This window comes from Rhincodon typus, chromosome 31 (genome assembly GCF_021869965.1).
Source record: "Rhincodon typus isolate 14 chromosome 31, sRhiTyp1.1, whole genome shotgun sequence".
Lineage (NCBI taxonomy): Eukaryota > Metazoa > Chordata > Chondrichthyes > Orectolobiformes > Rhincodontidae > Rhincodon > Rhincodon typus.
Window position 1 is genome coordinate 7,694,195 of NC_063362.1, and position 26,460 is coordinate 7,720,654.

The following is a 26,460-nucleotide window of genomic DNA, read 5'->3' on the forward strand; positions in this document are numbered from 1 at the left end:
TCCAGACCGACAGTAATGACTCCTAACTGCCTTCTGGGTAACTAGAGATGGCAATAAATCCCAACCACACCCACATATCTTAAATTACTACAAAAAGAAATTGCCCTAACTCTGGTCAAAGCTGCATTATTATGGAGTAATAATTCTTGAGTCTGCAGAATGCTGTTCACAAATGGCTTATCCCTCAATCCACTGACTTGTTGAAACATTCCAGTTGTCTTTTTTTTATCAAAATGGCCCTTATTTGTTCCTCACAAATTTGTTTTGCATTGAGTTGCTTCTAAGGCTGAGAATCATGGAAATTCCTATCAAGTCCACTGTTTCTGATGCTCAACAATCTTTGGTCGTCACAATCTGGGGACCCAACCATGCAGCGTCATTTACCCAGTGACACAATGTGCTGAAGTGATATGGCCCATGTTCTGTCTTCTGTCAACTTTGGAATCATAATGGTTGTCAGTCTCAATCTGTTATCACTCCATTGGCCACCTTCTGAAATAAGAGCACAGGAGGAGACCATTCGGCCCCTCAGGCCCGTGCTGCCATTCAATCCGATCGTGGCTGATTTTTTGTATCTCGACACCATCTAACCCGTTCGGTTCAGTAACCATTAATGCTGTTGTCTGACAAAGGCAATCAATTTCAATTTTGATACCCCAGCAGCCTTTCACCAACCTCTTGTCGAGCCGCTGAAGCTTTTTGTTTGTTGGTGGTGACAGAGGAAGTTCCAGATTTCCACCACACTTTGTCAGTAGGTACTGCATGGCCTCTCTAACTGCCTTGCTGTAATTTGGAGGTTATACACTCTTGGCCTGAATTCTTCCACAGGAGAAAATAGTTTGTATCTTGATTAATCCCATCTTAAAGTCCCCTTTCCGTTCTTTGAAATGCCATTATGATGGAATGTCTGTTGAGGAGGGAAGATTTTCTTGGGTGTACATCAGGTCGCAGAGCTCCAACACATTTGTTACTGAGTTATTCTTAATGGTACACCATCTGACTGTGGAACTGGTTCTGCTCGTTCCTACCTTCTATCAGCAGACAAGCTATTCAACTGCAGAATCTGTCAGGCTGTGAGAAAGTGGGGAATTGGGATTCATTGATTAGTTCTTTCAAGGAAATAGCACCTACACAACGGGCTGAATTGCCTGCTTTGTCCTGTGATTCTAAAAAGCTGATTCCAGATTGCAGTGATTTTTAGCCTGTATTCTACCAGGACCCAAACACCAAACTCCGGGCTGACACTCCAGTATTGCGCTGTCAGAGATGCCATTGCTTTGGAGGAGATGGTAAAACAGTGCCCCTTATCGGCTGGGTGTCCAAGATCCCACAGCACTATTGTGAAGAAGAGATGGGGAGTTATCCCTGGTGTCCTGGCCACTAATTATTCCTCACTTGACGTGATCAAGCCAGATTTCTGGTCACCCTCGCATTGCCGTTTAGCAGGAGCTTGCTGTGCACAAAACATCTGCTGCATTTCCTACATGACAGCAGTGATGGTGACTGCACTTCAAAAATAACTCATTGGCTGTGAAGTGCTTTGGAATATTGAGGTTGCAAAACGCGCTATATGAATGCAAGCCTCACTTTCTTCACTGAGGAATTATAAGTGCGAATAGGCATTGCAATCACTGTACTATCTATCCATCTTGCTGGCTGTTTAACTGGTGGAATCTATTCTGATATAAATCCCTGCCATCTCCCTGTCTCCTTTCACAGGAAAGCGAATCAGGATTTCATTTTACCTGGCAATGAGTGCTGCAAGTGCCTGATGTACCAGGGCCTCTTAATTCCACAGCACTTTGTCATCTGCCAATCTTTGCTACAAAGGTGGTCTCTTTGCACATTGACTGATGATCCTTGCTGGGTGTCGAGCTGACACAGGCAAGCGCATTTTCCACTTGCTAGCTAACTAACCACATAGAATAACTGTCTCTCTCCAGTCATGGCATATTGTGAGCTATGAATGTGATGAGGAGGCAGCAGCTGTGCATGGTGAGAATATTGCCTTAGTTAGTTGGCGTCTCAGCTAACCCACTGCGCTTGTTGAAAGGTCCTCGCTAATGACAGTTATTGAGATTGGCTTGCAGTTCATTTGATCTCACATTTTTAAGTGCTGAATTTTTTTGGTTGACATATTTTTCCCTCATTAGCTGTCCCTAAGTCTGTGTGTCAGGAGGGCTGCATGTTTTATTCAGGATGTATATCCACAGGCACACAGTGTCACTGACCCCCTTGGTCAGTGGCTCTCCCTCATTCCTTTGAGCCTTAAGGAACTTCTTATTATTCCAACCCTTCACCCACTGTTGCCTCCCCTCCCCCCACCTCCCCAAACAGAGTTTCATTCCATCTTTCCAAACCATTATGATGTTTGTGTTTCTGTGACCGGCTGTATGCATATCTGTCTAGGTCCTTGTGACTGATCTGAGCTGTCAGGCTGGAAACCATGATGGATCTCTTCACTGAGGCCAGGCTTGACTCAGCGACTCAACAAGTACAGCCTCCACTAAAGACACACTTCTGTAAAACTGTACCCAGTCTGGTGCTTTCTCACGCTTTCTCTGTCTCAACTCTCACTCTTTCACTTTCATTCTCTCACTCACTCATTCACTCTCTCTCACTCTCTTTTTGTGCCTCTCTCACGCTCACTCTCTTCACTTGTTCACTCGGGGTTCTCCCGCTGTCTCGCTCTCTATATCCTCCACCCCTTTCTCACCTCCTGTCAGACAGTCTGATTCACAGAAGCAAACCTGCATCTCTCTGAACCAACTTGGAATTTCTTTTCAAGGTTGTCAAAGACATGGATTCGTTTCTCCCGATGAGATGGGAGTTAACGCTTTTTTTTCTTTTTGTGGCCACTGCCATGGTTATTCCTGATCCTGTGTAATGATTGGGATGTTGAGTATATGTGCCAGCCTGACGTAAAGGTTAACAGCTTTGTCTGACTGAAATCACTCTTGTCTCTAAGACCAAAGATTCCAAGACCCACTCACATGTGAGAGGGTTAGAGTGGGAAGATTAGGGCACACCATTCACTCTTCTTATATGCAAGCACAGGAGCAGAGATCCATCTCTCACAGAATACCACTGAAACTGAATAATTGATTAGTTATCTCACTGCTGTTTGTGGGAGCTATGTGCAGTTTAGCTGATGTGGTTGCCTACAACACAATGATTCATTAGCAGCGAAATGCTTTGGGAATTTTCTGAAAAGCACTGCAGGAATTCTTTGTCTTTAGAAATAGAATACCACAGGACCTTTTATAGCCAGCAAAACTGGGAGGTGGCACCTAAGCTTAATGCTAACCCTGAAAGGTGACCCATCTACCAATGCAGGACCCTGTCAGGAGATGTCAGCCAAAATCTATGGGGGTCAGATCTCTGGATTGAGATTTGAACCCAGAGCTTTTTAACTCCGAATGAAGAAATGGTGCCCACAGCGCTAAGGGAGCAAAGGCATAGGCTTGAAATTGAGAAAGTGGGCATGTTGGTAAATGCATTCATAATTTAACCATCCTAATACCGACATCACATTCTGATCTGAAGGCTAATGGCTTGTGTCATTAGAAGTGGTGTACCACGCAGTTTGTGAGAAACTGAAAGCATTACAAAGTGCTCAAATTGATCATTCTCCTTTCACTACCTTTTTCTGGTATATTTGTAATGAATTACAGTACTTAGGTTATGGATTTTTCTCTCTCTTTCAAGCACAAAGGCTGGGGGACAAAAAAGACATTGCCTGTTTTTTTTTAAAGCCCTACAGCTCAACCGTTTATTAATGGGGCCAAAAGTAACACCTTTTTTTGTTCGATGAGTAGATAATTGGAGATGAGATCTGGCCACCTATGGTTTGTGCAGTTGGTGCTTAAAGATTTTTCTCTCTCTGCTGTGGAAGTCACAGTCTAATACTGGGGAGCAGTTCTCAGTTAATATCTGGTGCATCATCCCAGAGAAATGTGTGAATGTACAGGATTCTAACCTTGGGAGAATGTAGCACAGCCTGATTCTAATCAATTGTCATTGCTCGAGTCCTTTCGTCTTGGCGATGGCTTGTGCTCAAGGAGATGACGGCTTATTCCTGTATTTTCTTTCTTTTTGTTGTGTACTCCTGCCATGACTCTGATCAGGGTTTCACTGCTGTGAGATTACCTGTTATAAACCTTGTGCTGGTACACCCTAGCAACAGCACATTATTGAGCTCGTACCTAGTATTGAGCTCATGCCTTGTGCCAATGGTAAACTCCCTCTTTTTTTTTTGAAAAGAAAAGTCTCCATCTTTTCCGATCTTTTCCTTTTGTTTTCCTGTCTTTGACTGTTGATTGGAGGGTCCATTTTCAATGCTTCAGTCTCCGATGGGACTCGACTTTCTCACCATATTAAGCACAGCCTCCGAGAACTACACTTCAAATGGTCACTGAAATGTGATAAATTGCTTTCCTTCCTCCAGGTCCTGGTTTTAAAACCTAAAATTACCATCGTAAGATGTAGAAGTAGGTCATTCAGACTGTCGAGTCTGCTCTGCCATTCAGTGCTGATCTGACAATCCTAAACTCGACTTTCAAGCCTTTAAATCCGTAACCCTACTGATTTTAAAAAAAAAAATCTATCTCAACTTTGAAGATACTTTAACAACACACTTCTGTGGTAAAGAATTCCACAGATCCATTACCCTCTGAGAGAAGAAATCCCTGCTCATCTCTATTTTAAATGGGTGACTCCCTACTCTGTGATTATGCCGTCTGGTTCTAGACTGTCCCACCAGAGAAAACAACCTTTATCTACCCTTTCAAGTCCCCTAAGAATCTTGTGTTTTAACAATGTTGCCTGTCATTTTTCTAAAGACCAATGAGTACAGACCGAACCTGCACAACTTTTCCTCATAGTCGCTCCGTACCCAGGATCAGCCTAGTGAATATTCTCTGGATTGCCTCCAATGACAGAATAACTTCCCTTAGATAAGAGCACAAAACTTTCATAGTATTCCAGCTGTGGTCTGACTAGTGCCTTGTATAGTTTAAGCGAAACCTCCCTGTGCTTACACTCCATTCTCTTTGAAATAAAAGCCGATGTTCCATTGGCTTTCCCTATTATATTGCTGGACTTGTATGCTAGCTTTTTATCATTTATCCTGGAAAAAAATCTAAATCACTCTGTTTTGTAGTTTTCTGCAGTCGTTCTCCATTTAAATAATATTCAGCTCCCCTATTCCTATCAAAGTACATGACCTCACATTTCACTCTTTACCTCCTCAAATAATTCGAATAAATCTGTCAGGCATGATTTTCTCCATCATACAGTCTCTGCTTGATTTATAATACATATTTCTAATTGTTCTGCAATTACATCCTTTAAAATGGGCTCTAACATATTTCCAATGGCAGAGGTTAAGCTAACTGGTGCATAGTAAATTTTTTTTGTCTGTTTTCCTTTTTGAAGTTGTTACATTGGCAGTTTTCAAATCCTGTGGGACTTTTCCAGTGTCTTAAGGATTGTTGTAAGATCACAACCAGTGCATCCACTATCTCTGCAGCTTGTTCATTTAATATCCTAGAATGTAACCCATCTAGTCCAGGAGACCTATCGGCCTTTAGCCCACATTAGCTTCCTTTTATTCCCTCTTTCCATTTTTCTCTTGATTTGTAGCATTGCAAAAGTACTAAATAGTGTCGTGTAGCATGAAGACTGATGGAAACTATTTATTCATCTCCTCTGCCATTTCCTGGCTCTGAATTAATATTTCCATAGCCTCATTCTCTAAGGGACCAATATTCACATTGGCCTCTGTCTTCTTTTTTTATATATTTAAAGAAGCTCTTGCTGTCTATTTTCATTTTGCTTGTTAGTTTGTCCAGAAAGTTTATTTTCTCTTTTTTTTTTAAAACATTTTTGGTCCTCTTCAGTTGTATTTTAAAATTTTCCCAAACTTCTGGCTTACCACTAATCTTTGCCACATTGTGTGTGTTTATGCCTTTCAATTTGATGCCTTTTTTGGCTAACCACAGTTAGTTTATCCCCTTTCCAGACTCCAGTTTCTTCACTACGATGTATCTTTGTTGTGAGCTAAGAACTATTTTCTTAAATGTCTGCCATTGATCCTCAATGGTCTTTTTTGCTGAATCCCTTCCCAGTCCACTCCAGCCAACTTTGCCCGCGTTCATTTGTAATCACCTTTATTTAATTTAACACAGTTGTTTCTGACTCAAGTTTCTCACTCTCAAACTGAATGCTAATTTTTACCATGTTATGATCACTGAGACTATTTATTAAACCTGCCTCATTACGCATTGCCAAGTTTCTGGTTGGATCCACAACACATTCTAGTAAACCGTTCCAAAAATACTCTGAGTCCTTCCTCATGGCTACTTCTTCTGCTAGTTTGATTTTTCCATTCCATCTGAAGATTAAAGTCACCCATAATAAATGTTCTACCTTTTTATATTTTTTTGTCCTCTCCTAATTTATTCTGTGTCCTACAATACAGCTATAGTTACAGGCCCTACAGGTTACCCCAACCAGTGTTATCTTCCCCTTGTTAGTTCTCATCTCCAACTGTAAGAATTCTATATCTCCAGGTCCAAGATTATTTCTTGCTATTGTACTAATTCCATCTCAGACTTTTGTCCTTACCTTCCTGCCTGGCCTTTCAAAAAATACCCTTGAATATTTAACTCCTAACTTTGATCTCCTTGTAATAGATACAACGTGACACCCATTAATCTCTTTTTGTGCCATTAATTTGTCTTTTTATTCTGAATATTGCAAGGATTTGCGTAAAGGGCCATTGATTTTGCCATTTTATCTTTATATTTTCTCCCTTTTGACCCCAGTTTGTTGCTGTTTTTCTATATCTGTACACTCCTGTCTCACATTTTGATTACCATTATCCAAATAGTAACCCTTCAATGCTGCCATATTCTTTTTATTTTGCCATTTGTTCTGCAATTCCCTACTGACGGCATTGTGGGTCTACCGTAACACATGCTCTGCAGTGGTTCAAGAAGCAGTGGTTGGGACTACTGCCTCACAGCGCCAGGGACCTGGTTTCCCTTCCAGCCTTGGGTTTGGAGTTTGCACATTCTCCCATTGTCTGTGTGAGTTTCTGCTGCTACTCCGGCTTCCTCCCACAGTCCAAAGATCTGCAGGTTAGGTGGATTGGCCATGCTAAATTGCCCGTAATGTCCAGTGATGTGCAATGGTATATTAGCCGTGGGAAATTTGAGGTTACGGGGATAGGGTTTGGAGGGGTGGTTGGCTGGGTCTCTTCATTTGGATTTATTCTTTCCTACATTGTGAATTTTCTTCAATATTTCTTGATAGAGGTGTACCAAATGATCAGAGGTATAGATAGAGTAGACAGACAGAGACTTTTTCCTAGGGTGGAGATAGCTATTACGAGGGGGCATAGTTTTAAAGTGAGTAGAGGTAGATACAGGGGAGACGTCAGAAGAAGATTCTTTACTCAGAGAGTGGTAGGGGCGTGGAATGCATTGCCGGAGAGGGTAGTGGAGTCGGCCTCCTTAGGGGCATTTAAGCGGCTATTGGATAGGCATATGGATGCTAGTATAAGGTAGGGGTAGAGGTTAGATAGACCTTAGGATTAGGGTAAAAGTTCGGCACAACATCATGGGCCGAAGGGCCTGTACTGTGCTGTACTGTTCTATGTTCTATTAATGGGTCACTTTGACATGAAGTTCTCATGAAACCAAGAATAGGCATGACTGCCCACTACAAAACTTTAAGCATTGGGAAACAAAGTCTCCCTCTTCTGGTTGGAAGTCTGCTTTGCACTATTCCTATTTCAACCTGTTTGCAATTAGGCTGAAATTAGTTTTGTTTTTCTCTCTCCTGTTCTCTTGAAAGCCACACAATTTGCATGACCCAGTTCCATTGTGGCATTTTTACCAAACATCATTGTTGATTTAAGTAAACTGCTTCTGGGTGATATCACCTATAATTCCAACTGTCTTCCCTGCTGTCGTTCTCTAGGCCATGACTGTGTCGCGATGGGGAACGATCAAGTTGCTGTCGTTTCACACTCTCTTACAACAGCAAAACCGTGGAGCCCAATATCGTAACTGTTCCTGCCCTTTCCTTTGACAGGAAGATGAGGGAGGCGATGGTGTAGTGGTGTAATCGCTGGACTGTTAATCCAGACACCCAGATAATGTTTGAGGACCCGGGTTTGAATCCCGCCATGGCAGATGGTGGAATTTGAATTCAATAAAAATATCTGGAATTAAGAATCTAATGATGACCCTGAAGCCATTGCTAATTGTTTGGAAAAAACCCATCTGGTTCAGTAATGCCCTTTAGGAACCCACAGCAATGTGGTTGACTCTTAACAATTAGGGATGGACAATAAGTGCTGCCTAGAATAAAGGAGCCTAAGATTTGTATTAGGCTGTTACATTTTTTAAAAATTCATTTATGAGATGTAGGCATCACTAGCTAGGCCAGCATTTATTGTCTATCCCTAATTGCATTAAGGGCAGATGAGAATCAGCCACATTGCTGGGGTCTGGATTCACATGTAGGCCAGACCAGGTAAGGATGGCAGATTTCATTCCCTGAGGGGCATGAGTGAACCAGATGGGTCTTTATGACAATCAACATTATCACCATTAGGCCAATTTTCTCATTCCAGATTTTATTAACTGCAGATTTCACAATCTGCCTTGGTGGGAGTTGAACCCATATCCCCAGATGAGTGGCTCGGGGTTTCTGGATTACTAGTCCAGTGACATTACCATTACGCTACCACCTCCCCATAGGTAGATGTCAGCTGGAGTACTGTGTCCACCCAATGGAATGCATTGGGGAGGGTGCAGGAGATGTTTAGAAAAATGATTTCACAATGAATTGTTTAGGTTTTGAAGAAGTTGCGACTGGTTTTCCTTGGAGGTTAGAAGACTAAGAGGAGTTTTGATAAAGTTTTCAAAATCATGAGGGTTCTGCACAGAGTGGATAAAGCAAAATGTTAGAAACTATTGTTAAGTTATTGTGGAGCGCTTGGATAAGTGCAAGTTAATCAGGCAGAATGAACATGATTTTGTGAAGGGACAGTCGTGTTTAACCAATCTATTGGAGCTCCTTGAGGAATTAATATGCGCTGTGGATAAAGGAGAGCCAGTGGATGCACTGTACTTAGATTTCCAGAGCTCATTTGATAAAGGTGAATTGTACAAAATAGAATTTTGTAGTGCAGGCAGTAGCGTATCGGCATGGATAGAACATTAGCTGGCTGACAGGAAGAAGAGCTTAGACATAATGGGTCCTTTTCAGGTTGGCAAACTATCATGAGTGATGTACCATATGGATCATTGCTGGGACTTGACAATACATTAAAAGAAATATAAAGCTATATAAGTGCCTTGGAGGAAAGGATAGAATTTAGGTTGCCTATTGTGCTGATAGTTTGGAAGGTAAGGAGTGGTGGCATGTGAAGAAAACATAAGCAAGCTAAAAATGGATATGAATAGGTTAAGTGAGTGAGCAAAGATCTGGTAAATGCAGCATAATGTGGGAATATGTAAACTTCTCTGTTTTGGTAGGAAGATTTTTTTTTAGAAACAGTATGTTATCAAAAAGGTGAGAGATTGCAGAACTTTGAGATGCAAAGGGATCTGGATGTCCTAGTGAATGAATCGCAAAAGTCTAGTACACAGGCGCAGTGAATAATTAGGACAGCCGATGGAGAGTGTCGCTGTCTGTTGCAAGTGGGGTTGAATACAATAGTAGGAAGATAATGCTTCAGTCATACAGGGCACTTATAAGACCACATCTGGAATACTGTGTACAGAATTGGTCACCTTATTTAAGGATGGCTATAAACGTGTTGAATGCACGTCAAAGAAGGCCTACCAACTCTTAGCTGGAAAAGGTTAGTTGTCTAATAAGGAGAGATTTAATAGTTCTTGAATCTGCTGGAGTTGATCAAAACTTACGAGGTCTGAGTGGTCTTGATTGTGTAGATGTGGAGAGGCTGTTTCCTCTTCTGGGAGAATCTAGAATCAGGAATCCTTGTTAAAAATCAAGGGTCTCCCAATTAAAACTGGAACGAGGCAATTTTTTCTAAACGTTGTAGAGTCATGCATCTTTAGGACTCGCTTCCTGGCAAGGTAGTGGAAGCAGAGCCTTTGTGCAGTTATAAAGCGAAGTTGGATAGCTTCTTTTTAGGTGAGGAGATTAAAGATTATCAGGGATAGGCAGGAATGTGGATTTAAGGTTACAATCAGATCATCCATCAACTTTTTAAATGGCAGAGCAGGGTCAATGTGCCAAAGAGCCTAAGTCTGCTCCTTGTTTGTGTGTTCATATGCAATCTCGTATCGTACTCGTAAAAGGATTGAGAAGGAAAGGTCACAGATATAATGTAATTTGCAACAAAAACAAACGAGGTGTGAGGAAACTTTTTTTTTTCCACACAGCGAGCAGTTGTGTTCTGGAATGCACTGCCTGGAAATGTGTTGGAAGCAGGTTCAATGATGCCTGTTCAAATAGGCATCAATGTACAGGGTTATGAGGAAAAGGCAGGAGAATGGAAATAAGTCAGAATGCTTATTCAGGGAACCAGTGTAGACACAGTGGGCTGAATGGCCTCCTTCTGCAACATCGTAATTCTGTGATATCCTTGATCACACCACAAAGCAGTCCTTTCTGAGAGGGGCATTATTTTTTGGGTGACATGTGCGACACTGGCCAGGCCAGCACTTATTATTTTCCAGAACGTGATGGTGAGCTGCCTTCTTGAACCTTGGTATGGTGCAGGTATACCCACTGCTGCTAGGAAGGACATTCCCAGGTTTCTGCCCAGTGACAGCGAAGAAGCGATAATGTATTGCAAGGAATTTGTTTTTCTTTTTATTTTTGTGAGTTTAAAAACCACGGATTTCAAACTTTTGGCAGCTCGTTCAGGATTTGGATTGGATTAGGTTAGATCGATTTGGATAGGAAACAGGCAACGAAGATTTAGGTGTGGTTTGGTATCTAATACAGGTGAAGGAAGATATCAGCTTCTGTACTGCATTTTAGGCATGGCATTGGAAGCAGCAAAAAATTTCCTGCAGATGTTTCTGTGAGATTTGAATTCGATAAATCGGAGATATTTCCAAAGAGAATCAGTCGTGCTATACTTCTTACAAACCAGTGGAAGCTTCCAGAGAGAGACAGTTGAACACCAAGGATCTGAAGGTGGAGTTAGGAGGCAAAAGCCACTGAACTGACTTTGCTGTTTTCTCTACCTCCGCCGATAATCTATTTTCCTGAAAATAAAACAAAAATCTGCAGATGCTGGAGATCTGAAACAAAAACAGAAATTGCTCGAGAAACTCGGCAGATCTGGCAGCGTCTGTGAGGAGAGAAACAGAGTTAATGTTTCAAGTCCAATGTTTCGATTATCAGAATATCAAACAGTTCTGTTGAAGAGTCACTAGTCTCAACATTAACTGTTTTCTTTCCCCCCACAGATGCTGCCAGACATGCTGAGTTTCTCCAGCAAACTATTTTCTGTGTCTGTGCATGTCTGCGCGCGTGTGTGCATGTCTGCGCACGTGTGCGCGTATCTGTGTCTTAACGGGGAGTTTATAAAGGGATTAGTGTATTAGTTAGTGTTATATGCCATTGATTTATATCTGTTTACCTATAGCTACAGTCTTATCACTTGTAATAAATAATAAATCTGTTTAGCCCGAAAGGCAGGTAAATTGTTGTACAGTATTTTAGAAATATCTTTTAATATTTGGGACGACTCCAGGAGTCCAACTGTCTACCTTACTGGATCATAACAATTTTCCAAGTCTTTCTAATGGTCAGGGTTGTGGGTTTGGAAGGTGCTGATTATTGCATTAATCCTGAGCAACTGCACTGACAACTAGGACAGGACTGGTTACTCAAATTCTGGGTGGCACTGGAAATGCAGACAGGAGCACAAGGGAGCCATGTGGCTCATCCCACACCATATATAACAGCAAAGTACTTCCATGGGAGAAATCTGAAATAAGGACTGATGCGATTGGAAACCACTCAGCAATTTGGAGAATATCTTGGGGGAACGGAAGAGAGAGAGAGAGAGAGGGAGAGAGAGAGGAAACAAAACTAAGTTGACATTCCAGGTAGATGAGCTTTCACGAGAGTTGAGAATTGGTGGGGATAGACCATTTTTTTTGAGAAATGGATTCTGTGTAATCCAAGGTGGAGGACAGAAGAAAATTGTACTGTTAAGAGCAGCTTGTTTTTGGCAGTTTTTTCAGTGTTGGAGCTGATTTCTTTGAATTCTTCGAGTAGTAATTACTGTTACAAGCTGTTGCATTGTTTTGGAACTTTGGGGGGAAAAAACCATATGGAACCAGGCAAATAGGGCCCTGGAGTGGTGTGATGAAGGAACTAACAAAAGAGAAGATCTGTATAGGGGGAGGGCAAGAGGGAAGGACAACGGGAATGATTGCAGCAAGGGGGAAAAAATGAGTGATGATAAGACACAACAAACCAAAAGATGGTGGTACAAACAGTTTGAATAGCAGATGGAGAGTGAAACATTGACATCTGACAAATGGGAGAAGGCTTCCATGAAGAATGTTCGTCTGTCAAAAATCTGAAGAAGGGTCCTGACCCGAAACGTCAGCTTTCCTGCTCCTCTGATGCTGCCTGGCCTGCTGTGTTCCTCCAGCTCCACACTGTGTTATCTCAGGCCACCTCCTCTTCTCATACAGCCATCCTGCATTTACCAAAGTCCAGCCCAGGAGCAATGGTTCAAATCTTAAAGTCATTTACTTTTGATCTTTAAAGCTGTTGAATGTAATTATTTTATATCATGGTTTATTTTTCTCTCCGTCACCAGAACTGGCAAAGTAAAAAGTGCAATGGTTTGCATAGAACCTTTCATTAAATAATGGCTGTATTTCTCGGCTCTTTGATGCATGCTGTTGTCGAGCTAACAGTTGTTAAGGGTTTTGGTTGGAAGGAGGTTGCAGGCTATTTTAAATATTGATAACACAGGAGGCTTTTCCCTGTGGAGCCCATGCTAGAAAACTATCTTGAACACACCTGCTGCTTAGACAGAAGTTGTCAATAATTAAACACGCTGCATAGAACCTCCAAAATATCAGAGCGTTTCTGAATCGAAGTGTTTTATGTTGAATTATAAATTACAATCAAGAGAATGCTGGCTCTGATGGGCGCAAATCTTTAAGTTACTGGGTGCTCTAATTAATTAACCCTCATGTAAATATTCTCTTTTCCCTTTTATTGACATGCTTTTTGAGGGGGAGGGGAGTGGAATTAGGATTTTCTACGTGTTCTTGTGGCCCACCCAAGTAGCAAATGACCCCAAACAAATCCTTCCAGTGAATGTTGATGGGGTATTTGGTGATTGGTAACTAGGCACTGCTTGACGGCTATATAAATTCATATCGAGCCCTGTTAGTGGGTGAGGGGCAATGCTCAGAACTCTGCTTGATCCTCCTCACTCTCTAATCTTTAGAGCCTCATGTCCTGCTACTTTCCAAGCTGAGATCAGTTCAGGCCAGGAGGATTAACCCCAGTAGCTGTCTACTTGTCTGGTTCCTTAATTATCCATGTACATTGCGTTAAAATTTGCAAGTTAACATCAGAGCAGGAGTTGGCCATCCAGCCCATCAAGTAATCCTGCTATTCAATAAACTGATCGAACATGTTAATGCCTTTTAACTCACCATATCCGCACGGATTAAAACAAAAAGCCTATCAATCTGTTCCTTAAACGCACTCGAAGACTGAGCCTTCACTGTCTTGTGGTAGAGAATTCTAAAGATTCCTTTAAGGTGAAGGGAAAGATTCAAAAAAGACAGAGCGGCAATTTTTTTTTAACACAAAGAGTGGCTTTGTGCTTGGAGTGAACTTCCAGAGGAAGTGGTGGATGCGGCTACAATTACAATGCTTAAAAGGCACTTAGATAAGTACATGAATAGGAAATGTTTGGGGGGATATTGGCCAGCAACAGGCAGGTGGGACTGGTTTAGTTTGGGATTATGCTCAGCATGGGCTGGTTGGACTGGAGGGTCTGTTTCCGTGCTGCATGACTCTGATTCTGAGTAAAATAATTTCTCCTCGTCCCTGACTGAAGCGGCATCCGTCCTTATTTCTAACTTGGGCTGCAAGGATTTGGGTTTTCTAACCAGGGGAAACAGCTGCATCTACCCTGCCTGTCCCTTTTAGTATTTTGGAAGTTTTATTGAGATCACCTCCATAATTCTTTGAAACTTTAGAGAGCACAGGCCTAGTTTGCCCAAACTTTCTTCATAGCCCAGTCCCATTACCCCGAAATAAGTCTGTTGAACTGGGGATGGAAGTAGGCATGTTAGCAATTTTAAAGCGTATCTTAACGGACAAGTGGATGGGAGGCGAACAAAGGGATGGAAACCGTGCATGGGCAATAAGTCGAGGGTCTAAATAAGCATCAGTGGGCTGAAGGGCCTGTTCCTGTGCCATATTGACTTATATTGTATTCATCACAGAACCTATACAGTGTGGAAACTGGTCATTCGGCCCATTTATCTCACCCAGACTCACCCCCTACTCCTTCCCTGTAATCCTGCATTATCCCATGGTTAATGCACCTAGCCAGCACATCCCTGGACACTATAGCAAATTTATCATGGCTAATCTACCTAACCTGTACATCTTTGGACTGTGGGAGGGAGCTGGAGCACTCGGCAGAGACCCACGCGGACACACGGAGAATGTGCAGACTCCACCCAGTCAGTCACCCAAGGGTGGAATCGAACCCGGGTCCCTGGCGCTAAATGGCAGTGATTCTAACCACTGAGCCACCGTGCCTATATATTGTATTGTAATGTTTAACTTCCACCACGCTCCTGCTGGCCAATAATATCTTTCCAAGATAAGGAGACCAAAACTGCACAGTATTCCAGGTCTGGTCTAACCAAACTCCCACACCATTGCAGCAAGACAAAAGTTGCCAGTTTTGACAAACCCACATGGGTTGAGGCAGTATACTGCTGCGAGGGGAAAACGTGGCAGAAATCAGGGCAGGTTTGTATGTTTCTTTTGGCATCTGACTTATTGATGCTTAACAAGGAGGAAGATTTGAAAATAAGAAACACTTTGGAGCAGGGATTTGAAGGTGAAAAGAGCTGGAAGGGGGCAGTCACCGGTAAAAATGTCCACAGCATTTTCAGAAGCGACTGAAACATTTTGTAAAACTCCTTTTTTCTCTTTGTCGTTTGTTTTGCAGGGAAATGACGCACACAAACCCTTTGCTTTCACCCCAGAATGCACCTCACATTGCTTTGGGCCCTCATCTAAGGCCTCCATTCCTAGGAGTTCATTCAACCCTGTGCCAAACCCCGGGTAAGTACAAAAACATGGAAATCTGCCTGAGGAGTTATCATTAACAGTTATGTACATGCAGTGTAACATTTTAGTTATCTCCTTTGATGCAGGACTGTGGTCAGGAAGTGTTATTTTTTCCACACTGTTTCACAGGATTTTGTGGTCTTTGCTGTAGCAAGGCCAGTGCTTTTGCCCATCTGTAACTGCCTTTGAACTGAGTTGCTTACTGCTTCATTCCAGAGGGCAGTTGAGAGTCAACCTCATTTCTGTGGGTCTGGAGTCACATGAAGACCAGACTGGATGAAGAAAGCCAGATTATCTTCCTGACAGGACATTAGTGAAATAGACCCAACAAAAAGAAAACCTACAATGATTGTCATGGTCACTGCAACTGAGATAAGCTTGACTCTTCCAGAGTTGCTAATTGAATTCAAATTCCATTGGTAACTGTGGTGGGATTTGAACTCATGTCTCCTCTCTACCCGCGCCCCCCCCATTTATGAATTCAGTGATGTTTATCACTGTGCTACTGTGTCCCCCTAGGTCGGGTGAGCCAGGCTGTATGGTGAATGGTCAGATGAATAAACCCTCACTTGCCAGGCCGAGATATGGACTGACCATGGGAGGGCCGCAGGAAAGAATCCGGGTCGGGGGGGGAGAGAGATGTAAAAATAACAGGGATACGTGTGGAATCATTCACCCTTCTAGCAATCTCTGCGCCAACCAGGACTAATGGGCCACATTTTGTTTGAGATGCAGCAGGAAAGACAGACTTCTATTTATAAAGGAAATTTGCTAGTAACACCTCCAAATGTGCTTTGTATCCCAGATATGAATTACTAATGACTGGCAGCCTTGTATAAAGGGTTGCACCTTTGACAGTGTGGCACTCCTTCAGCGCTGCATTGGGCGACGAGGCCTGGATTAAGGGCTTAATACATCCTCCTTGACAATGAACTCACATCAAAGAATTGCTGTGCCACGAATGATTATTAGATCACACCTGGCGTGTTAATGGGAGAGGATCAAGTTTGCTGTGGTGGATCACAGTGGTTTGGGTTTCCTGTGGTAGATCACACCCAGAGTGTTAATGGGAGTGGATCGGGTTTCCTGTGGTAGATCACTCCTGGAGTGTTAATGGGAGTGGATCGAGTCTGCTGTTGTACATGGCAGGCAGAATATAGAGAGACAGGGACGTGCTGTCGCTGATTGTTGACCTCTGACCTCTGAACTGTCGTAGGTTACGGATTTTTGCAGCCGGCCCAGGCAGAAATCTTTGCACGACAGCAGGAGATGCTTCGGAAGCAGAACCTGGCAAGGTAAGCATGGTGTAGAGAAAGGCTGGTGGGTCGGCCAGATGTTTCCAGTTTATCACAAGCCGAGGAATGCCTGCGGTGAATAATTGGGTACCTCTTGTACCTGGCACCACCTGCTAGACCCTGCCATCACACTCCCAGCCTCTGCCTGTGCAATATGAAACTTCATGAACACACTGCGTCATTTTTTGTCTGCCCTGAACATTGCAAATTTCTTACAAAACCAAAAACCATTATGATACTCTTAGTCTGTATTTCCCTGCACTAGTCTGGGATAAAACGAGACCATTCAGCCCAATTGATTGGAGCTGGCACTTAAACCATTCTGGTCTCCTCCCATTCTATTGACATGATCATCTCTTCCCATCTCTCTCGCTCATTTATCTAGTTCCCACTGAAATGCATCAGTTATTTGCCTCCACTGCTCTCTGTGGAAAGGGGTTTCTCTAGAAAATAGGAACAAGATTAGGCCATTCAGCCCATCGAGCCACTCAATCACCCGATTTTGTATCTTGTTCCCACTTTCTCCCTGTGGGCTCTGGCACTCAGACTGCTGGAATGGCCTGTCCACCTTTCTTACGGCAAGTCATGGTAAAGTCAGCATTATCCTACCAGGCCTTGGGGCTGTCTCTCGTTAGGGACGACTGGTGGTGGTTTAACCTGAGGGTCACCACGTCTCAGGTGAGGCTGAGAAGGTGCGGCATTCACAGTAACATCAGCTTTGTACCCATGCAGTTGGTGTCACTCTGTATCACTAAACAGCTGTCCAGCCAACTGAGCTAACCCAGCCCCCTTACTGCAGGTAGGCACCAAACAAGCAAGGTCACCAGGGCGAGACAAGAAAAGCTTGCATTTGTATAGGGCCTTTTATGGTGTCGGTCTTTACAGCCACTTACAAAGTGCAGTTGCTGTTGTAACATGGGAAATGTGACAATCACTTTGTGCGCAGCAAGCTCTCACAAGCAGAAAATGTGATCATGCCCTGATAACGCGTTTTCACGATGTTGAATGAGGGGTAAAGAATGACCCAAGACACTGGGACTATCTTTCCCCCCCCTTCTCCTCTTCAGAACTGTGCCTTGGGACCTTTTATGTCTCCCTGGAATGGCAGGTAAGCCTCTGTTTAGCGTCTCCTCCGAAAGATGGCACCTCTGATGGTGCAGCATCTTGCCGGCGCTGCTCTGGAGCCTAAACCCAGGTGTTGTGCTCGAGTTCCTGGAGTGGGACTTGAACTCACAATTGTCCTGGCTCAGGGTTAAGTGTGCTACCAACAGAGACATGGCTGACACCTGTGGTGCTGGAGACCCGGGCACTGGACTCAGCTCATGAAATGTGTGTTTCAGCAGGCAGGTGGTTACAGTTGATGTACTCAAAAGACTAGACCAAGTGGGCTGAAGGGCCTTCTTTATCCCAAAGGACCTTGGGACAGCTTACCAATACCTTTATTGTGCTCAGTTATCTGATGCGTGCTGTTTCTGCTCACTGGGGACCAAGAGTGTCCCATGTAGTAGTTGCCTGATGCTCTCCGCTCTGGCCACAGTGAATTTCTAACACGCTTGAGAGTTTGTAATTAATAGAATCATATTTTTTCACAACAGAAATGTCCCAGTGATCAGATTGGCTGCTGCGAAAGAACACCATGGGTATTAAGCTTTCCATCTGAAATACAGCAGAGATTTTAAGATACTAGTCATTTTCTGAAGGCGTGTCTCAGGTAGTTAAACGTACTGAAGGTTTCTCTCACTCTGTTCTGTCTCTAGGCTTGAGATGTCTGCTGAGCTTCTGCGTCAGAAAGAGTTTGAGAACATGCACAGGCAGCGAATTCTCGGAGCCGACCCTTTGTCACTGCACTCCAGCTTGCCCCCGGACCACCCCGCCCTGCGCAGCATCCACGACGTCCCCGAGGGCCACCCGCTGCGCGAGGAGATCTCCCGCCGCAACGCCATGCTCGTGCTCCGGCACAACACAGCACCGCTGCTGTCTCTCAACCATGCCGTTCCGGGCAACGCACCCCCCAAAGAGCCGGGGCGCAAGGGGACCCGGAAGGTGGCTCACCACCGGACAGAGGCGCAGTGTGTTGGCGAGGTCAAAGATCACCTTGAGACCCGTGTCCGAGATGGGAGCGCCGACTGCAACGACGAGGAGATGAAAGACTCGGAGAGTGATCCTGAAGCGGGCGACGACAAGCCCGAAAACCTGAAGACTGAGGTGATCGGTTCAGTCCACGAACTCAAGGAGTGCAAAGAGAACGTAAAATCTTGCGAGAATATTAAGGAAATGCACGAGGCTTCCACCGCTCAGAACCCCCCTTGTGTTTCTGTGGGCTCCGACTCTCCGAGCCATCTGCTGGGTTCTGGAATCGCTGAAAACAAAGCTAAATATCTCCCATCTGCTCCAGCTCCACTCCCTCAGCCCCTGCCATTTGGATTTCCGTACACAGCGAATCCTTACTTTCACACAGGTAAGCTTGAGCTGCCTGCAATACAACCAGCTAATGACCTCTGGTGTATTTCTCATAGCTGTGGTTCCCAAGGTCTCATTGCTGAAGGAAGCTACAAATACTTACCATCTATAAAGCTGCGCTGTTTGATCACACCCTGTGGCTCACTTGCGATGCAGCAGTTTTGCTGAGTTTCTCTATATGATGAGTTTTTCATCATCTATATATACGTGCATATCATTTATATGAGAGGTATGGTTAGTAAGTTTGCAGATGACACCAAAATTGGTGGTTTAGTGGACAGCGAAGAAGGTTGCCTCCGAGTACAACAGGACCATAATTAGATGCGCCAATGGGCCGAGGAGTGGCAGATGGAGTTTAATTTAGATAAATGTGAGGTATTACACTTTGGTAAGGCAAGTTAGAGCAGAACCTGTACAGTTAATGGTGGGGTGTGTTGCTGAACAAAGACCTAGAGGTGCAGGTGCATAGTTCCTTGAAAGTAGAGCCACAGGTAGACAGGGTGGTGAAGAAGGTGTTTGGTACGCTTGCCTTTATTGCTGAGTGCATTTGAGTACAGGAGTTGGAAGGTCATGTTGTGGCTGTACAGGACATTGGTTAGGCCACTTTTGGAATACTGCGTACAATTCTGGTCTCCCTGCTATTAGAAAGATGTTGTGAAACTTGAAGGGTGCAGAAAAGATTGACTAGGATGTTGACGGGACCAGAGGGTTTGAGCTACAAGGGGAGGCTGGGTAGGCTGAGGCTTTCTTTTTCCCTGGAGCGTCGGAGGCTGAGGGGTGACTTTATTAGAGCTTTATAAAATCATGGAGGGCATGGATAGAGTGAATACCCAAGGTCTTTTCCCTATGGCAGGGGAGTCCAAAACTAGAGGGCATGGGTTTAAGGTGAGAGGGGAAAGATTTAAAAGGGACCTGAGGGGCAACTTTTTCACGCAGAGGGTGGTGTGTGTATGGAATGAGCTGCCAGAGGAAGTGGTGGAGGCTGGTACAATTACAACATGTAAAAGGCATCTGGATGGGTATATGAATAGGAAGGGTTTAGAGGGAAATGGGCCAAATGCTGGCAAATGGGATTAGATCCGATTGTGATGTCTGGTCGGCTCGGATGAGTTGGACTGAAGGATCTGTTTCCATACTGTATGATTCCGCATGTCTAGCCCTTGGTCCCTCTCTCTCAGCTGACCAGCCTTCATGTGTGAACTGGGATGGGTCAACAGATTTTTCAACCTCAAAGTATCCCAGCTGAGTCCGATTTTCATAGAAGTTCATAGAATCCCTATAGTGTGGAAACAGGCCCTTTGGCCCACCAAGTCCACACTGACCATCAGATCATCCCACCCAGACCCATCGCCCTATACCCCACCTAGTCTTTTTGGTCTTAGTCTTTCCACCAACCAACTGGTAGTCAGACTTTTCTCTAGTTCCAAGACCAATCCTGTTGTCTCCTAGTGTCAAACCAGTTGGAATCTCATCGTAGACAAGATTGGTCTGTATGATTCGTTACTGCAGCTGCTGGGTCAGTTAACTGCTAACCTGTTCAGACTGCTGTTTTTAAATGAACAAGAATGTTCCCCATGACTGGGGAGTCCAGAACCAGAAGTCACAGTCTAACGATACAGATAGGCCGTTTAGGATGGAGATCAGGAGCAATTTCTTCACCCCAGAAAATGATGATCCCATAACGTTCTCTGTCACAGGAAATGGTTGAGGCCAAAACATTGAATATTTTCAAGAAGGACATAGATATAGTTCTCAGGGATTAAAGGGATTAAAGGGTGTGGGGAGAAAACGGGAACAGGGTACAGAAAAGCTGTCATTATACTGAATGAATCATGTCTGACGAATGAGTGGCCGACTCCAGCTCCTATCTTCTACGTGAAGAATTAACTTCTGATTAATACCCTGAAAGGAATGTTCCACTTTGTCTGTTTGGCTAATATTATAAGCAGTGATGCAGAAAGTCTTTAGACTGAGTTGGACAGGTTTAATGAGGTTAGGCCATTGAAAGGATTAGGGATCAGCTAAGCAGGTAAATGGAGTCAAAATCCATGCCTCACTAAGGACCTCAATACTTTTGGGGTTTCATACCTCCTGCAGTCCTCCTTTCACCCACAATTTTCAGACTTTACAACCCAAGCTTCCATTATTTTATTGCTGTGTACAAATTTCCTACGTAACTCCAACAGTTATGTAGCCATGGCTTCATCTAATGGTAGAGCAAAGTCACAGAGTAACCTGGGGGACAGATATTCAAATCCCACCACAGCAGCTGGGTGAATTTAAATTCAATTAAGAAGTCTTTGACTGTGAATTTACTATCAATTGTCATTATAACCCATGATGTCCTTTAGCGAAGGAAATCTCCCATCCTTCCTTGGTCTGGCCTACATGTGACTCCAGGCCACAGCAATGTTGTTGACCCTTACCCTGCCCTCTGCAATGACCTAACCAACCACTCAGTTTAAGGGGAAAATACTTAATTTTGAGGAACTTCACTTCCACTTTTGATCACTCAGCAATACTGTGCAAGTTGTAGTTGGAACTAGGGTGTCTGTGTTCATTCCTTGTTCTCTGGTGTTCTGAGCAAATGCTGGAAAACCTCTGGTGTACTGTACAGCCTCTTGTGCAATTGATTGATTGAGGGATGATCTCATAACAATTTGTTTACTTTTCAATTCTGGAGTATTTCAAAAGTGGTGATGGATCCTGCTGCTTTTACAGTTTGTGATGGGTCTCTATTTTTTTAAGCAATCCTCTGCCTATGTCAATTTATGCTAAACTTTCAGTAACTAAACAACATAGTCATGTTGAGGACAGGGTGGAGACCATTCAGGCTGTCTCGCCTGCTCCAGATCTTCTCTCCAGCTGATCCATGTTCATGTCCAATGACATGTTTGGAAAGGCACTTATTTTGAATGTTGATGAATTGAATATCATTCTCTGCTCCATCTCTAAACATGTGAATGTTTGTTATGTGCTGGGAAAACTGCAGTTTATTGGCAATCCCTTTATGGTCCTTGAGAAAGTGGCTGTGAGCATCTGTCTTGAACTGTGGTCCTTATGGTGAATGTACAGTCAGCTCCCACAGTGCTGTTAGGCAGAAACTCCAGTGTGTTAATCCAATGCAGTGAAAGAATGGTAGTAGCTGTAAAGTTGTGACAGTGTGAGAGATTTGGGGCTGCCAATGTTCACATGCACTTGCTGCCTTTGTTTTTCTAGGGTGGTGGAGCTTTCAAGTTTGGGAGTTGCTGCAGTACATCTTGTAGATGGTACGTGCTGCTAGCACTGTGAGAATAGATCCTGAAACCAGTGGATGGAATGCACATGGGAGAGCAATTTGAATAAAAAATATCAACTGTGAAGCATTTTTGGTCCTTTTTGAATTGCAAAACTGGTCTTGTCCCAATTACTAATAGCTGTAGAGACCATTAGACTGCATTTTACACTGAACATCAGAAACTCAGATATATCTAGTGCTTTAATAAACACTGTTTCCCTAATACTCCAGTCTGCACATAGTTACTGCGGTGTTACTGTAAGCCTTCTGATAAGATTATCAGATATAATATGGCACATACAGGTTAGGCATGGATCTGGAGATGTGCACTATTTAATATAATTGAGGATGAGGGCAAAAGGTCAGGCTAAAAATCTGGTGAATAGGTTATTTTCTGGAATGGACTAGTGTAAGGTACAGATTGTAAACACTGTGGGTATTTGTTGCATGTTTTCTCCTTTGAAGTATCTACAGTTTCCATCCAGTGATATTGTTCCAAGTGCCTTGATTTTCACCTCTTCAGTTCTCTGGCTGCTGTTTAACTTTACATTAAGCTTGGGATGAGGTATGCTTTTAGAGGAAATAGCTCAGCCACTTCCAGGAAGTACACACTTTACATGAGACCTTTTCCACTGTAGTGTTGAGGAAAGCCAAACTCTCCGTGCTAGTGACTTTTTTCAATGAGTCATTAAACTGAGATCCAACCTGCCCTCTCAGGTGGCAATGGAAGATCCCACTGAACAGCAAGACAGTTCTCTTAGTGAAATCTCCAACTGCTGCCTCCCGTGGTTTAGCCTGAAGGCTCCACTCTCTCTTAGGAACATAAGAAATAGGAGCAGGAGTAGGCCATCTGCCCCATCGAGCCTGTTCCACCATTCAATAAGATCTTTATTGTGGGCTCAACGCCACTTACTCACCCTCTCACTGATAACCCTTAATTCCTTTACTGTTCAAAAATCTACCTCTCATTGCCTTAAAAACATTCAATGAGGTAGCCTCAACTACTTCACTGGGCAGGGAATTCCACAGATTCACAACCGTTTGGGTGATGAAGTTGCTCCTCAACTCAGTCCTAAATCTGCTTCCCCTTATTTTGAGGCTATGCTCCCTTGTTCCAATTTCACTCGCCAGTGGAAACAACTCCCTGATTCTATCTTATTCCCTTTATAATTTTGTGTTTCTATAACATCCCATCACGTTCTTCTAAATGCCAATGAATACAGACCCAGCCTACTCAGGCTATCCTCTTAAGCCAACCCTCTCAACTCCGGACTCAACCTAGTGAACCTCCTCTGTACCCCGCCCAGTGCCAGTACATCCCTTCTCAAGTAAGGAGACCAAAACTGTACACAGTATTCTAGGTGTGTCCTCACCAGCACACTGTTCAGCTGTAACCTTGCTGCTTTTAAACTCCATCCCTTCAGCAATGAAGGACAATATTCCGTTTGCCTTCTTAATTCCTTGCTGCACCTGCAAACCAAGTTTCTGTGATTTACGCACAAGGACACCCAGGTCCCTCTGCACCCGCGGCATGTTGCAATTTTTCACCCGTTTTAATAATAGCCCATTTTTCTGTTATTCCTATGAAAATGGATGACTTCTCAACGCTGGTGGGAACTGTTCTGAATGTGAGAAGGACGAGGCAGAGCAGGACATTTGGATGATCTCCTCCGTTATTCTCATGGTCTCGCCGTATCTTTTAATTTTCCTAGTACCTAAAATCAGAGAGTAGATTTGTAACTGTGCTGCTTGGGAAACATCATGAACCTCAGCCCAATATCCGAGCTGGTTACCTGACATGGAACGGTGCTCTCTCAAGTTGCCAGGACTCAGATTTAACCCCTTGGTAGCCGAGTGAACATCTGGAACAGCCAGCCCCAGGTTGACCAGGCAGTTGCATGTGAGATGCAGCCTGGAATTGCTGCAACCCGAGGGAGCCGGCTCTCAGAAGATGAAACCCATTCCGTTCCCAAAAGCCTGGCCAACTGCATCTCTCAACATTGGGCCGTAAGAGGGAAGCTGAGTCTGACTTTTCAATAGATATGGGAGCAGCAAATCCAAGCATCCAGGGGCAGGTGGTGACGAGAAAGCATTAGTTCACATGTGATTTAAAATGATCCGTGTTTTGCCTTTGTAGCTCTTTGCAAGTACACTGTTCTCAGCATTAATTAGGATTATTAAAAATAGATATCGCTTATGGAATGATTGGAAAGGGCAATGAGGGCTTTGGGAGATGTTTTCATGGATTGCTGTATCAGGAGACGCTTTCATCCAGGGAGAAGTAGGTTAAAGATTCCGCTGTTAATGTCCTTAGCAGATACATTAAAGAGCTGTCTGATCACTGGTTCTCCTGACTCTTGGTTCATAAACCTCCAGATCATCTATACTCAATTATTTTTGAGTTGTGAGGTTCTGAGGGACACTCAGACGCTGTGTGTCTGATCCACTAGGGAGTCCAGTAGGGACCAGTAAGGCATTGAAACCTTCATTTGAAAAATTCATTTAATTCCACCAGTGGCCAGACTGAAGGACACATGGGTCCTTCCTTTTAATGGTGTTTAGCAGTTGCATTGGGATCATGAACTCTTGTGCTTTCAAAGCCTTCCTGAGACTTCACTACCAACCCCGACAGCACTGAAATTCCAGACTATTATGTGACAAACTCCTTGGACAGTGAGATTTTGGGTGGGCTTGTCATCTTGGATTATATGAATATCAAGGCAGTAGAATCTCTTTTTTTAAATTCAATGGCTTGATGATGAGATGTTGCAGTTTGGCACAGTCCCTGATGGTGTGTTTCAGCTTTTGGGAAAGCAACATTGGGATAGAACGAAATAACCCGGTCATGTTGCATCACTAGGTACCTGCCTGTCCTCGAGGTATCGTTGGTGATCAGCCCAATGCAGGACTGCACAGTAGTCTGGCTTAAGTTGGCTAACCCACTAGCTGCAGTTTGGAAAGTACTGCGGTAAGATTGATCCTCCCCATTGAAGGAGATCCAGCTGGTAGACTTGCTGCCACTATTCTCCTCGGCAGGGATCTACAGGACCACCAGTTGTCTTTCTCAAGTGAGAGAGCACCCCTATGGTCTGTAAGACAATGGCAACCTGATGATCTAATGAGGTGGAGAAAAACCTTCAGTGCGAAAGTGCTCTTTTCCTACACAAGATATAGTTTATTGCACAATAACAACAGGTTACAAGGGTTTGATAGACATTGTTACTAAGACTATGAGGGAAAGCTTGATGTTTGATCTTATTCCTTCAAGGTCCAAACCTGTTCACTTGCCTGAGACCATGTGACAGCAACACACTAGGTGGGGCTTAATGCAGTCATCAGCATTAACCCTCTCAGACCCTTGCACAACACACTTCTGCGCGACAAAGCTGGGAGCCATCACTAGTTTTGAGAGCCCGCAAACAGTGCTGTTCAGACAGGTCTGTAACTTGTTTGGGGCTGAAAGTGATACAAAAGTCTTGTAGCTCACCCAGAGCTGCTTCAGAGAAGTGAAACTGTTGATGGTTGAGCTCTTCACCTAGTTCCTCATAAGATCTATCAAGCCTCGATCCCCTTTATGGAGTGTAATAGAGTATTGGTCTTGAGTTGTTTAATGGTGCCTGCTCTACGTTTCCTCCTCCTGCCTCATTAGAACAGACGACAGTGGAATCCCCATCAGAGGACCAATGCTGCTCTCTGTGTGGCGATAGCCTCAAGAGAGCTTTATGAACCTATCTCTCACTGGTAGTTTGAAGTAAAACTCAGCAGTTCCCTAAAAGAAAAATAAACTTTCAAGTATTCGGGCAAATATTTTGAGTAGTGTGAACAGCTTTTAGAAGATTTCCCTACTGAACTATCAGATCCCCCTGTGTCCAGATGTGACAAACATTCAAATCTTGGGAGATGGATCAAGTGGATCTAGGGCATTGACTGTAGGCAGCAGATGACCTGTGTTCTGAGGAATGTTGGAGAACAATTTGATTTGCCAACTTTGGAAGGAAGTGACCTTCTAACATCAGATAGAAAAAGTAGCATCAATGAAAAGGGGAGGTGGTGTTGTAACTGGGCTAGTAATCCACA

At 43.7% G+C, this 26,460-nt stretch overlaps 1 protein-coding gene across 8 annotated transcripts in view; it reads left to right on the forward strand.

Annotated features, from left to right (window-relative positions):
• The window catches only part of samd11 (sterile alpha motif domain containing 11), a 280,049-nt gene that overhangs the window by 223,750 nt on the left and 29,839 nt on the right, over nt 1–26,460 (forward strand). For 7 of the 8 annotated variants that reach the window (XM_048615168.1, XM_048615167.1, XM_048615169.1 and 4 more), the window contains 3 exons: nt 15,230–15,345; nt 16,568–16,646; nt 18,404–19,104. In XM_048615168.1, coding sequence (XP_048471125.1) covers nt 15,230–15,345; nt 16,568–16,646; nt 18,404–19,104 — 896 coding nt within the window. Of the gene's footprint in view, nt 1–15,229; nt 15,346–16,567; nt 16,647–18,403; nt 19,105–22,325; nt 22,471–26,460 lie in introns of those variants that run through there. The other variant, XM_048615172.1, reaches the window with a different exon arrangement.